Source organism: Anarrhichthys ocellatus, unplaced genomic scaffold, assembly GCF_004355925.1.
Source record: "Anarrhichthys ocellatus isolate YVR2014 unplaced genomic scaffold, GSC_Weel_1.0 scaffold159, whole genome shotgun sequence".
Classification (NCBI taxonomy): Eukaryota; Metazoa; Chordata; class Actinopteri; order Perciformes; family Anarhichadidae; genus Anarrhichthys; species Anarrhichthys ocellatus.
This window is the reverse complement of record NW_022280189.1, coordinates 336,870-348,497: the sequence shown is the minus strand read 5'-3', so window position 1 is coordinate 348,497 and position 11,628 is coordinate 336,870. Positions and strand designations below refer to the sequence as shown.

The following is an 11,628-nucleotide window of genomic DNA, read 5'->3' as shown; positions in this document are numbered from 1 at the left end:
GACAGACACAAGTACACAAAGTACTAACGAGGAACTAGACAGACACAGGTACACAAAATACTAACGAGGAACTAGACACAGGTACACTGCCTACCATCTGCTGGCCTGTCTCTCCACTCGTCTCTCTAATGTCTGCCGGCCTGTCTCTCCACCAGTCTGTTCATACTTTTGCTGACCCATCTCTCTCCCTGTCTTCATCAGGACGAAAGCTCTGGTGTTAGAGTTGTTGGCGGCGGTGTGTTTGGTCAGAGGAGGACATGAGATCATCCTGTCAGCCTTCGACAACTTCAAAACTGTAAAAATCACACACACGTCAGTTTTATGTCACAGTTAAAAACTGTTTACAAAACAATTTTTCTTCTGATGCCACTGTTTGACTTCTTCGTTGGTGCCAGAGTAGAATCAACAAACACATTTACATACTGTAGTATTCCACACACAGTACTCTCTACAGACTGCAGGTAGAATGAATGGGATTTAATATTCATTGATTAATTGACTGATTGATCTTCTGCAGGTTTGTTCGGAGTCGATGCGTTTTGAGAAGTTGATGGAACATTTTAAGAACGAAGACGACAACATCGACTTTTTGGTACGAGAGATTAACTCTATGTTAACTTTAATTCATTATCTTTAGAATATATATAGTATTGATCAAACTCTACACAACATTCAGTTAAAGCTTCGTCAACATGATTAAAGCTGCTCTTTGACTTTAACTTAAAGTTTAAACACAATGTTTACCTGTCACTTCATTTAACCTGATTCAGGTTGAAACATAAACACAACATTGTTAAATAAACACCAACTATAATAATTCATTTTCTTCACATTAAATTATTTCTTAATTGACCTTTCTATTATTTTAGGGTTAGAGTTGAATTAGGATGACATCAGCAGGTAAATAACTGGTTTCCAACTGAACTTGTGTCTGTTGTTGCCGTGGTGACGGTGGTCAGGTGGCCTGTATGCAGTTCATCAACATCGTGGTTCACTCGGTGGAGGACATGAACTTCAGAGTACATCTGCAGTACGACTTCACAAAACTAAACCTGGACGAACACCTGGAGGTAACACGGTCACATGTTCCGCTCTCAGCCAATCACACGAGGGCTGATGATTAACGACAAGCCTGTCTCTGTGTTAACCCGTCTCTCTATCTGTCTCACCAGAGGCTGAAGCACACGGAGAGCGACAGGCTTCAGGTTCAGATTCAGGCATATCTCGACAATGTGTTTGACGTCGGGACGCTGCTGGAGGACGCCGAGACCAAAACCGCTGCTCTGGAGCGAGTCGAGGAGCTGGAGGAGAGCATCGGCACAGTAAGACAGACAGGTGGAGAGACAGACAGGTGTACTAATCTGTCTCTCGCTGTTCTCAGATGTTGAAGCGTCTGCTGGTCAAAGAGAACGAAGCAATGAAAGACAGACAGACAAGTTTAGAGACAGACATGTATTCAGACAGACAGGTGTCGACTAACCTGTCTCCCTCAGATGTCGGAGCGTCTCCTGGACGTGGAGAATGAAGCGATGCTGAAGATTGTTGAACTGGAGAAACAGTTGATGCAAACCAACAAGGAGCTGGACAACGTCCGGGTCAGTGCTGTTGCCATGGAAACCACACAAACATTTGGTCACCATAGAGACAGACACCGTGTATGATGATGCTAATGAGAGGGATGTTTGCAAAAAGATGGGTCTACATTTCGGTTTCTGAACCTGAACAAAAGAAACGGAGAAAATATTTCTAAATCTAAATATTGGAATGTTCCTTTAACTTCTCACCTGTTACCCAACAACCACTCCCCAATTGTTACCTGTGCAGGAGGTGTATGCCAGCAGTAACTCTCAGGTGCACACCTTGCGGCGGATTGTTCGGGAGAAGGACCAGACGATCCGGCGTCAGAGTCGTCTGGAGCGACAGGCTCAGGAGGCCCAACAGGCCGGAGGACCCGGAGCTCCTCAACCCCAGAGAGGAGAGGGAGACGGGGGAGTTGGTGACTCCGCCTCCCCCTCACCTCCACCTTGTCCTAACCTGTCCCCCAGGTGAGAGACGTCCCCGTTTACTCCGCTGTCAGAGACTAGCTGCTATATTTCTCTCTGGTGGTGAATACTAGACTTATGTTCATCAGACGTACGCAGCAATAAATCCTAAGTGAAAAGGACCCAGAACAGAACCCTGAGGAACCCCACCCTCATAATCAATACTGTGAATGGGATGATCATGAAGTACTGTGTTGAGCCACAAATGACTTCACTTTACGATGCCAACATGTCAGATGTCCAAATCAATGCAAAAAGGGGAAAACGTTTTCTTCCTGAACCAATGACTGATGATCGTTGATTGTTGATTGATTACCGTATTGATTTCGACAGTCCTGAGACCGTAGCCTATCACAGCATGGGACCGGCGATAGGCGGAGCTCCAGGGATGCCGGTCCCGCCCCCTCCACCTCCTCCGCCAACAATGCCAGGCATAGGTGAGTTTCAGCTCCACCAATCACAATGTTCAATCATAAAATGCATAAAGGGGTTCCCACTGCAGTAAAAGAAATAGTACTGCAAAGTGATGCTAATACTGCCACCAAATACTACAAGTACTCCCAAATGATAAACTTTTAGTACACCACGAACCAGTAACAAACATTTACGCATTACCCGTTTTCTTTCTTCTTCTCTTTGTCTTTTAAGTGTCCAATGGGTCATGCCCTGCACCTCCCCCCGCTCCTCCTCCTCCTCCTCCTCCCCCCCCTCCTCCACCTCCTCCTCCTCCTCCATGTCGGACTAGCGAGCTCTCCTCCTCCGTCCCCATGCCCCCCCCTCCTCCCCCTGCGGCCCCCCCTCTCCCAGGTTCGGGTGGGCCCACGGTCATCTTTAACTCTGGACTTGCAGGTGAGACTGAACAAGAAGGTTTAAATGATGCATTTACAGACCGCACGGGAAAATATGGAACTTTCACTTTACAGTCCAGCATTGAAATCTACACTGAGGTAAACTTTCAAAAATATTATCGGAAACATGCACTTAAAGAGTAACGTGACATCAGACGAAGGTCTGTTTGTTTCTGTTGATACTGTTGGACCACCAGCATCACTGATGGTGTACTGGAGTACACCTGTATAATATTTACGGGTTACTGGAGTACACCTGTACGTCACTGCAACAAGGTGAGAAGTTAAACCACAGCAAAATCTAGATTTATCTAACAAACACGAACAGATGGATTGTTGTTTATGTTTTAACCTCTAAAATGTTCTTTGCTGCTGAGCATTTTCTAAAACGTATTTCTGGGTCAATTTACAAGATTTGCTTTAAGTTTATTTCTATTAAGATTGCCACCATCTTAAAAAAAACTCTCCATGTTGGTGCTCATGGAGTCTTTTTGAATGAAATGACCAATTATGTTTTTCAGGAAATAGTTTGCCAATAGTTGTCAAGGTTTAATTTGACATGTTAGGGTTAACCTTTGTCATGTTAATAGAGGCTAATAACCACCTGACATGAACCGCAAACCTTCAGGGAATTATTCCACTTATATCAACGTTGTAAATTAGAATTGTTTTGCAAACGTATTTCTGATGTGTCCTCTGACAATTTCTTTGGATGTCCAGATTCAGTTTTTTCTGGTCACTACTGTTAACTGTTTATCTTTGTTGTTGTTGGTGGTGAGCCTGAGTCGCAGGTGTTTGGTTTTATTTTCCAGTTATTAAAAGTGAATCGACCCCTTCCAGCCAATCACAATCCAGAATTCTCAGTTGTCATGGTAACTGTGCAATTTAATCCGGCGAGTTTCATAACACTAACATGTTTTTTCTCTCGTTCTGCTGACAGACGGTCCTCTCAAGTTATTCTGTACGTTTACTTACTATCTTACATTTTACCATCTTTACATTTGTCGATAATCCTCCATCCCTCCACCATCGCTCCTCCACCGTCCCTCCACCATCATCGCTCCTCCACCATCCCTCCTCCATCGTTCCTCCATCCCTCCACCATCATCGCTCCTCCACCATCCCTCCACCATCCCTCCTCCATCGTTCCTCCATCCCTCCACCATCATCGCTCCTCCACCATCCCTCCACCATCCGTCCACCATCGCGTTACAGCGGGTTAGGTGAACGGGGTTAGGGCTATAGTGAACGTCTGTTCAGTTTCTACTGTTGTTGTTGAAGGTGAACAAACATTTCAGCTGTCAAACTCAAAGACCAAAGTGAAATTTGACTTCACATTCAGTCCTAACACTCTAGATTTTCATCCTTCTCAAAGTAAATCTGATGTGGAGTAGACTACCTGTCTCCTTGCTCACCTGTCTGTCTCTATGATGTACAGCGGTGAAGATAAAGAAGCCGATACAGACCAAGTTTAGGATGCCTGTGTTGAACTGGGTCGCCCTGAAGCCAAGTCAGATCAACGGGACCGTCTTCAACGACATCGACGATGAGGCCATCCTGCAGGTAATACAACAGTTACATTCAAGTATTCAGATTATTTAGATGTTAAGGTAGAAATGTGTTATTTATAAATATATGAAACTCTCGATGAGAAAAGAGAGCAGCTGATGTTGTCATGCGTTCACAACAAAAAGCTTCAAGCTGCAGAAAGTGAGTAAACGAGGTCTTAAACTTAATGAGACCTCCTCGTTAAAAAATGGTTATATGTATACTTTGGAGTCTCACTTGACAGGAAACATACAGACCGTTTATTGCTGAGGTTGTTGTACAGCCTGCAAGGCTTTAATCAGTGCTGAAAAGATTCTAAAAAAGAGGCTGCCTGTCTCTCGCTCTGTGTATCTCTCTCTCAGGACCTGAATGTGGAGGAGTTTGAGGAGCTGTTTAAGACAAAGGCTCAGGGTCCAGCAGTGGACTTGACTCTGTCCAGACAGAAACTTCCTCAGAAAGCTCCATCCAAAGTTTCTCTGCTGGAGGCCAACAGGTCAAAGAACCTGGCCATCACTCTAAGGAAGGCCGGCCAGGGACCGGAGGTCACTTGTCGCGCCATCCACACGTAAGTCCACCAGTAACAATAACACTGGTGCAAGTACCGATAGTACAAGTAACAATAACACTGGTGCAAGTACCGATAGTACCAGTAACAATAACACTGGTGCAAGTACCGATAGGACCAGTAACAATAACACTGGTGCAAGTACCGATAGTACCAGTAACAATAACACTGGTGCAACTACCGATAGTACCAGTAACAATAACACTGGTGCAACTACCGATAGTACCAGAAACAATAACACTGGTGCAACTACCGATAGTACCAGTAACAATAACACTGGTGCAAGTATTGAAAGTTTTTTATTTTTTTTATTTTATTATACTATATTCATCCCGGAAGGGGAAATTGGTCTCTGCATTTGACCCATCCCTGAATATAGGGCTGCTCCCCATGACCGGCCGCCCGGGGAGCAGTTAGGGGTTCAGTGTCTTGCTCAGGGACACTTCGACACAGGACACGTAGCAACCAAGGATGGAACCGCCGACCTTGCGGTAGTGTAACTACCGGAAGTACCAGTAACTATAACACAAGTCAAACTTAACCAGAAACATGAGTAGGATAGAGTTTACCAGTCACAGGAGTAAAACCAGTAACACAACCACCTCAACATCACCACATGTTCTCACTCTGAAGCTTCAAACTATGACATGTTGTCAGTTTTCTCCTTTCATATTCAGAGTGTCTCTTCAAAATAAACTTCCTCCTTCATGGGAAGTTGTTTTAGGCAACAAAACCATTTACTTATGTTGAGGGTTAGAGCGTGTTTGACGTTAACCAGACTGCTAACTACGATTCATGTGACTACCGAGTGACTAACAAGTCATGTGACTAATTACTTTTAGTTTTTCACGGGACCTAGCAAGTCCATAAGACAGGTGTGTTCTGATTGGCTACCTGGGAAGTTCAGACAGTATTACTAACAGTGGAAGGTCTGTATTTCATCTTGGATTCAATGTAACTCAGTGCATTTTGTGTTTCTGCAGGTTTGACCTACGGACAGTTCGGGTGGACTTTGTCGAGTGTCTGATGCGTTTCCTGCCGACTGAGGCCGAGGTGAAGCTTCTACGACAATACGAGAGGGACAGAAAACCTCTGGAGGCTTTGAGTGACGAAGACCGCTTCATGATGCAGTTCAGTCGCATCGAACGACTCACTCAGAGAATGTCCATCATGACCTTCATGGGCAACTTCACAGACAACATCCAGATGTTAACTCCGGTAAGACAGACGGGTAGAGGGACAAACATCATCACGGTAATGAAGATCAGGGAAGACGTATGAAGGATTTAAACCAAAGGCGATAGATACGGTCTTTAATGGGTTAAATGGGATAATTACATGCTCACTGAATATGAGATATTCTTCGGAAAACATTTTTTTACATTTAAATCAACAAATAAAATATATTTGAAATATTGATCCACTTTTTAAATATGTCATTAACAAGTACAAAGGGAAAAGAGAGTCAAACAAATAGAGACAGACGGGTAAACAGACAGACAGACGGGTAAACAGACAGATGGGTAAACAGACAGACAGACGGGTAAACAGACAGATGGGTAAACAGACAGACAGTTGTACACACTAATGGATGTTTGTTGTGTTTCCTCTCAGCAACTCCACGCCATGATCGCTGCTTCAGTTTCTATAAAGTCATCTCAGAAGCTCAAGAAGATCCTGGAGGTCAGTCTGTGTTTGTATAGAAGTATTTACACTATAGTACACTATAAATATACAGTCGATGTATTTTATCCGCTTAACTTATAATTACAGTACTTGTTTATAATCTTTATAAAATTGGTAGCTCACATCAAGAAATCGTATTGGTTGATAAATATAATACTTACTAATTATTATATCTAATATCACCACTGCTGTGACGTAGATTAAAAAACAACTGCTAAACAACAAGCAGCGCTACATAAAGACAAGGTTCCATTATGTTGATATGTATATAAATGTATATCATTAAAGAACGAAAAGTAAAACTACACCTGCTTCTGTTCTGTAGATCATCTTGGCTCTGGGGAACTACATGAACAGCAGTAAGAGAGGAGCCATTTACGGATTCAAACTGCAGAGTTTAGACCTGGTAACACACACACACACACACACACACACACACGAGAACAATACTTGAGGTTTATATAGGAGAATATTTGTAATAATATCTGTGTTTGTGTTTCAGCTCCTGGAGACAAAGTCAACAGACAGGAAACAGACTTTGCTTCATTACATCGCCAACGTTGTGAGAGAGAAATATCCTGCAAAGTGTTTGTTCTATAACGAGCTTCACTATGTGGACAAGGCTGCTGCAGGTAAGTCTGTCAGCCAATCAGAGCGCTGCAAGACAGACTGTGTAGTGTGTGTCCTCACCCGTCTCCTGTCCTCACCCGTCCTTAGTGAGTCTGGAGAACGTGCTGTGTGATGTGAAGGAGCTGCAGCGTGGCATGGAGCTCACCTGGAGAGAGTTTAGTGTTGGACACAATGCCACACTGAAAGACTTCATCAGCAGACACGAATCACGACTCGGCAAACTGCAGGAGGACGCACGCATCGCTCAGGTGAGACCACACACACACTAAGTTTAATTTGTTTTACACAGAATATGGCGACCACTCCGATCGTTTTCCTCATCAAAGTCATCAATGACAGAGAGAGTATGAACTGAATCATGACTCTTCATGCTCTGAATATCAAGACTCATGATGGTGGTTCTTTGCTAGTTTAATATGAAGCTTCATGTTAACATTTGTGAGGAAAGACAACATATATTTAAAAGATCTGTCACCCGTAGCTCCTTATTGAATAATTTTCGTAAAAAATGTCCAAAACATTGAAGATTTTCGTCAGTATAAAAATAATTCAGTGATATTTGCTGAAATATAGGCTGAAAAAATGATTGAAGTTGTAGCACACAGCTAACTTACCCAACAACGTCGAGGACTTTACGGGCAAAACAAAATGGTTAAGAAGTAAATTCACTTTTTAATATTCTGAAGTTTTCAGGACTTTAACACTGGAATAAAATAAAAAGAGAAGAGCGCATATTAAAGATTATATGCCATTTTATTTTAAAGATATTTTAAGTGTTTATGATGGATGAGTATAAACAATAATATATTACTTGCTGATGACATCACTGTTACTCATCCAATCACAGCGCAGAAGGAAGACGTAACAAAACCTTTTTGGTCATGTAGCAAACATCTGAAATAAGAGCCATTTTTAATGAGTAATCAATAATTATTAATCCTGCTATTTCAAAAATCATTAATGAAACTGCAAAAACTAATCTATTCCTTTTGTTTGGATTCTTCAGGATGCTTTTGAAGACGTGGTGAAGTTTTTCGGGGATAGCTCCAAGACGATGCCGCCGTCTGTTTTCTTCCCCATCTTCGTTCGTTTCATTAAGGCATACAGGGTGAGTGACACATCTCAAGCCCCGCCTCCCATACAGGGGGCGTGGTCTACGGACATGAAGGACCAGAGTTTGTCTGAAACAAGTCCTCAGGTCTTAATAACTTACAGCTCAACACAAAATAAGGTTGGTGTGTATTCAATGTGTGTTTCTGCATATGTGTGTGTGTTCAGCTGGCAGAGGAGGAAAACGAGCAAAGGAGGCGTCAAGAACAAATGTTACTGGAGAAACTGGAGCAAGAGGAGCAGCAGGAGGAGGAGGAGACCAAGGTGAGACTGTGACCTCTGACCTGTCACACCGGTGGAACTGCTGAGTCATGATTTACTATCGACCAGCAGTGTAGAAAGAATCGAAAGAGTCACCGATTTGTTCGTTTGTACGCAACTCTATGGCAACAAGACTCACTCGCAACGAGACTCACTCGTCTCTGCGACGACACCCATAGGTTCCTGCAGAGCCAAAGTGAAGCTGGGTGGCTCCGGCTGTTGCAATATTTAATTTTTGGAACCAGAAGTGACCAAATTTGGACGGGAGGGTGGAGCTTGAGAGGAGCAGGGCTCAGTGGCGGAAGGTCTCATTAGCATGACCAATGCTATGTCAGCAGCTAACGCCAGTGCTAGTTAGCTATCTTTGTTGGCAAGCATCCATAATTTACATATCAGTTGGTAAGATCTCTGAAGGCGGTATGATCTCTAAAGGTCTCATCTTTCTCCCCCTCCTCCCTCCAGTCTCCCTCCCACAGGGCGAAGCGGCCGCAGCAGGAGCTGCTCACAGAGCTCAGACGACGACAAGGAAAAGACAGCTGCCATGTTTATGAAGGGAAGGATGGAGCCATAGAGGACATCATCACAGGTAAACACATGGTTACAGGTGACATCACACCACTTATAAAAACTTTGTGACAGGTGAACAGTCATGTTTAGACCTCTTCTTCTGTCTGTCATCTGATTGGCTGTTTTGTTCCGTCTCACCTACAGCTCTGAAAGCCGTACCCTTCACGGCCCGATCAGCCAAACGCAGCTCTCGCTTCTTCTGTGACCCCGCCCACTCTGAGGAGCACTACTGAGACGGGGGGGGGAAGAGAGTAAGAGAGACAGACAGAGACAGAGAGAGAGTAAGAGAGACAGAGAGAGAGAAACTCATAGCAAAAGAGTTTATGTCAGCATGTTTGAGGAGGATGTCATGTCTTCTTCAGATGGCCACGCCCACTTCTAATCGAGGGGACCAATTAGCACTTTGAAAATATTTGATGTGAACCGATGACATCATGGCTTGTATGTTATTTTTTGGTCAGTTTGTGTTCACAGACACCAGCTGACCTCTGATCCGTCCCTGGTTCCAGAGTCCTGGTTCTGGGGCAGCAGGTCTGTGGTTCTGTGGTTGTTCTGGGTAATTCAAGTCTTTAACTGGATCTTGTACAGGGTTCTGCTCCTTTATTGTGTTCTACTGTGTTCTACTGTATTTACTCGCCTTACCAGAGTCGGGGATTCACACAGTTTGTGTTTTCCTTTCATGAACTTTCATTAAGAGTGTTAGCGTTCACAAACTAAAGAGTTAAACTCTGGTTATCTGTGACTCTGCCTCGACCCGGTCACCTGTATGTATCACCGAATGTATCACCTGAAGCTCAAGGCTGAGGTGTGTACTGCAGTTTGAACTGTCACAGTGGGGGGGGGGGGGGGGGGGGCGCTGGAGCAGACACAGAACAAGAAAACACATTTCCCAGTTTGATCAGTTTGTCTCCATCTCCCCATCAAGAACAGTTTTCCTTCCAACATGAATCCAGATTTAAAATAAGAGACGATGAACTGACCTGATTCAGGAAACTATTCTGTCCGGAACATGAAGTTGGTCTGCTGGTGAGGCTCAGTTCAGGACACACCTGGAAGGACATAAAGAGACACCTGTAAAAAGATAGACAGTATCATCGCACGTCTGGACAAATGGACAAACCTGGACCAACAGTACTTTACACATACCTGCCGGGTTGTCCTTCAAGGCGTTCTTGTCCGTATGGAGTGTCCCGTCTCAACCTGAGACCTGGACAGGTCAAAATAAACCCACCTGGATCAAACTTGGATGGACAATGAAAAACACAGAAAATGAGGACAGACCGGTAGAGTTGTCCTTAAGTCTTCTGGAGTCCCTCCTGGTCCGTAGAGAGTCCAGTACCACATCGAAGACAGTCACCTATGTGTCTGGTCCAGCATCAGCACCCCCCCCCCCCCTTCGCGTTTTCATTAAAGATCATAAAACATAATTTGAAGTTGAAACAAAAGAAAAAAAGTGAAACAGCACAAAGTTTTCTATGTGTACATACATTTTCTAGAAAGCTGTGTAGCGTTGCTCGTTCTGTGTTTGTTGGTTGTTGGTGATTCTGCACTTGGTGGTTTAAATAAAACACACCGTGTCTATATGATGTCAGTCTCTTCAATACTGTGAGAAGAATGTCTCATGAGTGACACATTTGATGCTTCAGTCTAACAGGTTTATATTAATATAAACATGTTATGGTAATATAAACATAATATACATGGTTAAAATGAACAAAACTACTGAGTTTAATATAAACATAATTTAAATTAACATTAAAAAGTAGTAGCTCATTATATACACGTATATATATATATATATATTAGTGCTGGGCAACTTAACGTGTTATCGTGTTAACGTATTAATTAATTAACACCGACAATTATGTTATCGCACGTTAACGCATTTTGTTTTGTTATTATTTGTAAAGTGCGTTGCTCACTGGCAGCGGTGGAGGAAGTCTTCAGACTACGTTGATGCAGCGTGTGGGAGAAGTAGAGATAAACTAAAGCAACACAAGCTAACAGATGCTACAGAGAAGTGGAGACAAACTGCAGGTTAGTGTTGTGGAAGATGTCGGTCTGAGGAACGTTTTCAAGGTGCGTTCACGTCACGTTTGGTGTGAACGCACCTTTAGGATCTCAACGAATGACGTCACGTATGAGCCTCAAGACGCACCGTCACCAGAAGAACACACGAGTTGTATGAAAGGAGAGGACGACTAAAGCGACGGCATTACAACGTGCAGCAGCTGCTGCTCTCACTGGAGACTACTGGACATCGCTGGGTCACCTTCATCACCTCTGAGTTACAGCATAATAGTGATAAAGAGTAGAGCTGGGTAACCATCATCACCTCTGAGTTACAGCATCATAGTGATGAAGAGTAGAG

At 43.5% G+C, this 11,628-nt stretch overlaps 2 protein-coding genes and 1 long non-coding RNA gene across 11 annotated transcripts in view; 1 reads left to right on the top strand and 2 right to left on the bottom strand.

The window, feature by feature from the left end:
- The window catches only part of LOC116400263 (uncharacterized), a 4,958-nt gene extending 2,215 nt beyond the window's left edge, over window positions 1-2,743 (bottom strand). For 2 of the 3 annotated variants that reach the window (XR_004213905.1, XR_004213907.1), the window contains exons 1-3: window positions 1,481-2,743; window positions 1,170-1,396; window positions 95-293 (exon numbers count right to left, since the gene is read on the bottom strand). This is a non-coding gene — a long non-coding RNA (uncharacterized LOC116400263). The remainder of the gene's footprint in view (window positions 1-94; window positions 294-1,169; window positions 1,397-1,480) is intronic. The other variant, XR_004213906.1, reaches the window with a different exon arrangement.
- LOC116400260 (formin-like protein 2) overlaps window positions 1-10,838 on the top strand; it is a 15,639-nt gene extending 4,801 nt beyond the window's left edge. For all 3 annotated transcript variants that reach the window (XM_031878013.1, XM_031878016.1, XM_031878014.1), the window contains 20 exons: window positions 202-295; window positions 518-592; window positions 960-1,070; window positions 1,173-1,322; window positions 1,494-1,595; window positions 1,825-2,045; window positions 2,376-2,479; window positions 2,691-2,891; window positions 3,831-3,851; window positions 4,329-4,453; window positions 4,801-5,003; window positions 5,987-6,221; window positions 6,618-6,686; window positions 7,015-7,095; window positions 7,192-7,321; window positions 7,407-7,567; window positions 8,326-8,427; window positions 8,598-8,693; window positions 9,153-9,276; window positions 9,402-10,838. In XM_031878013.1, the coding sequence (XP_031733873.1) occupies window positions 202-295; window positions 518-592; window positions 960-1,070; window positions 1,173-1,322; window positions 1,494-1,595; window positions 1,825-2,045; window positions 2,376-2,479; window positions 2,691-2,891; window positions 3,831-3,851; window positions 4,329-4,453; window positions 4,801-5,003; window positions 5,987-6,221; window positions 6,618-6,686; window positions 7,015-7,095; window positions 7,192-7,321; window positions 7,407-7,567; window positions 8,326-8,427; window positions 8,598-8,693; window positions 9,153-9,276; window positions 9,402-9,490 (2,494 nt within the window). In that variant the 3' untranslated portion in view covers window positions 9,491-10,838. The remainder of the gene's footprint in view (window positions 1-201; window positions 296-517; window positions 593-959; window positions 1,071-1,172; window positions 1,323-1,493; window positions 1,596-1,824; window positions 2,046-2,375; window positions 2,480-2,690; window positions 2,892-3,830; window positions 3,852-4,328; window positions 4,454-4,800; window positions 5,004-5,986; window positions 6,222-6,617; window positions 6,687-7,014; window positions 7,096-7,191; window positions 7,322-7,406; window positions 7,568-8,325; window positions 8,428-8,597; window positions 8,694-9,152; window positions 9,277-9,401) is intronic.
- The window catches only part of rgn (regucalcin), a 15,331-nt gene continuing 7,727 nt past the window's right edge, over window positions 4,025-11,628 (bottom strand). For 2 of the 5 annotated variants that reach the window (XR_004213900.1, XR_004213903.1), the window contains exons 8-10: window positions 10,404-10,498; window positions 6,998-10,306; window positions 4,025-6,692 (exon numbers count right to left, since the gene is read on the bottom strand). The gene's annotated coding sequence lies outside the window, so the exon portion shown is untranslated. Of the gene's footprint in view, window positions 6,693-6,997; window positions 10,307-10,403; window positions 10,499-11,628 lie in introns of those variants that run through there. The other 3 variants (XR_004213902.1, XR_004213901.1, XM_031878018.1) reach the window with 3 other exon arrangements.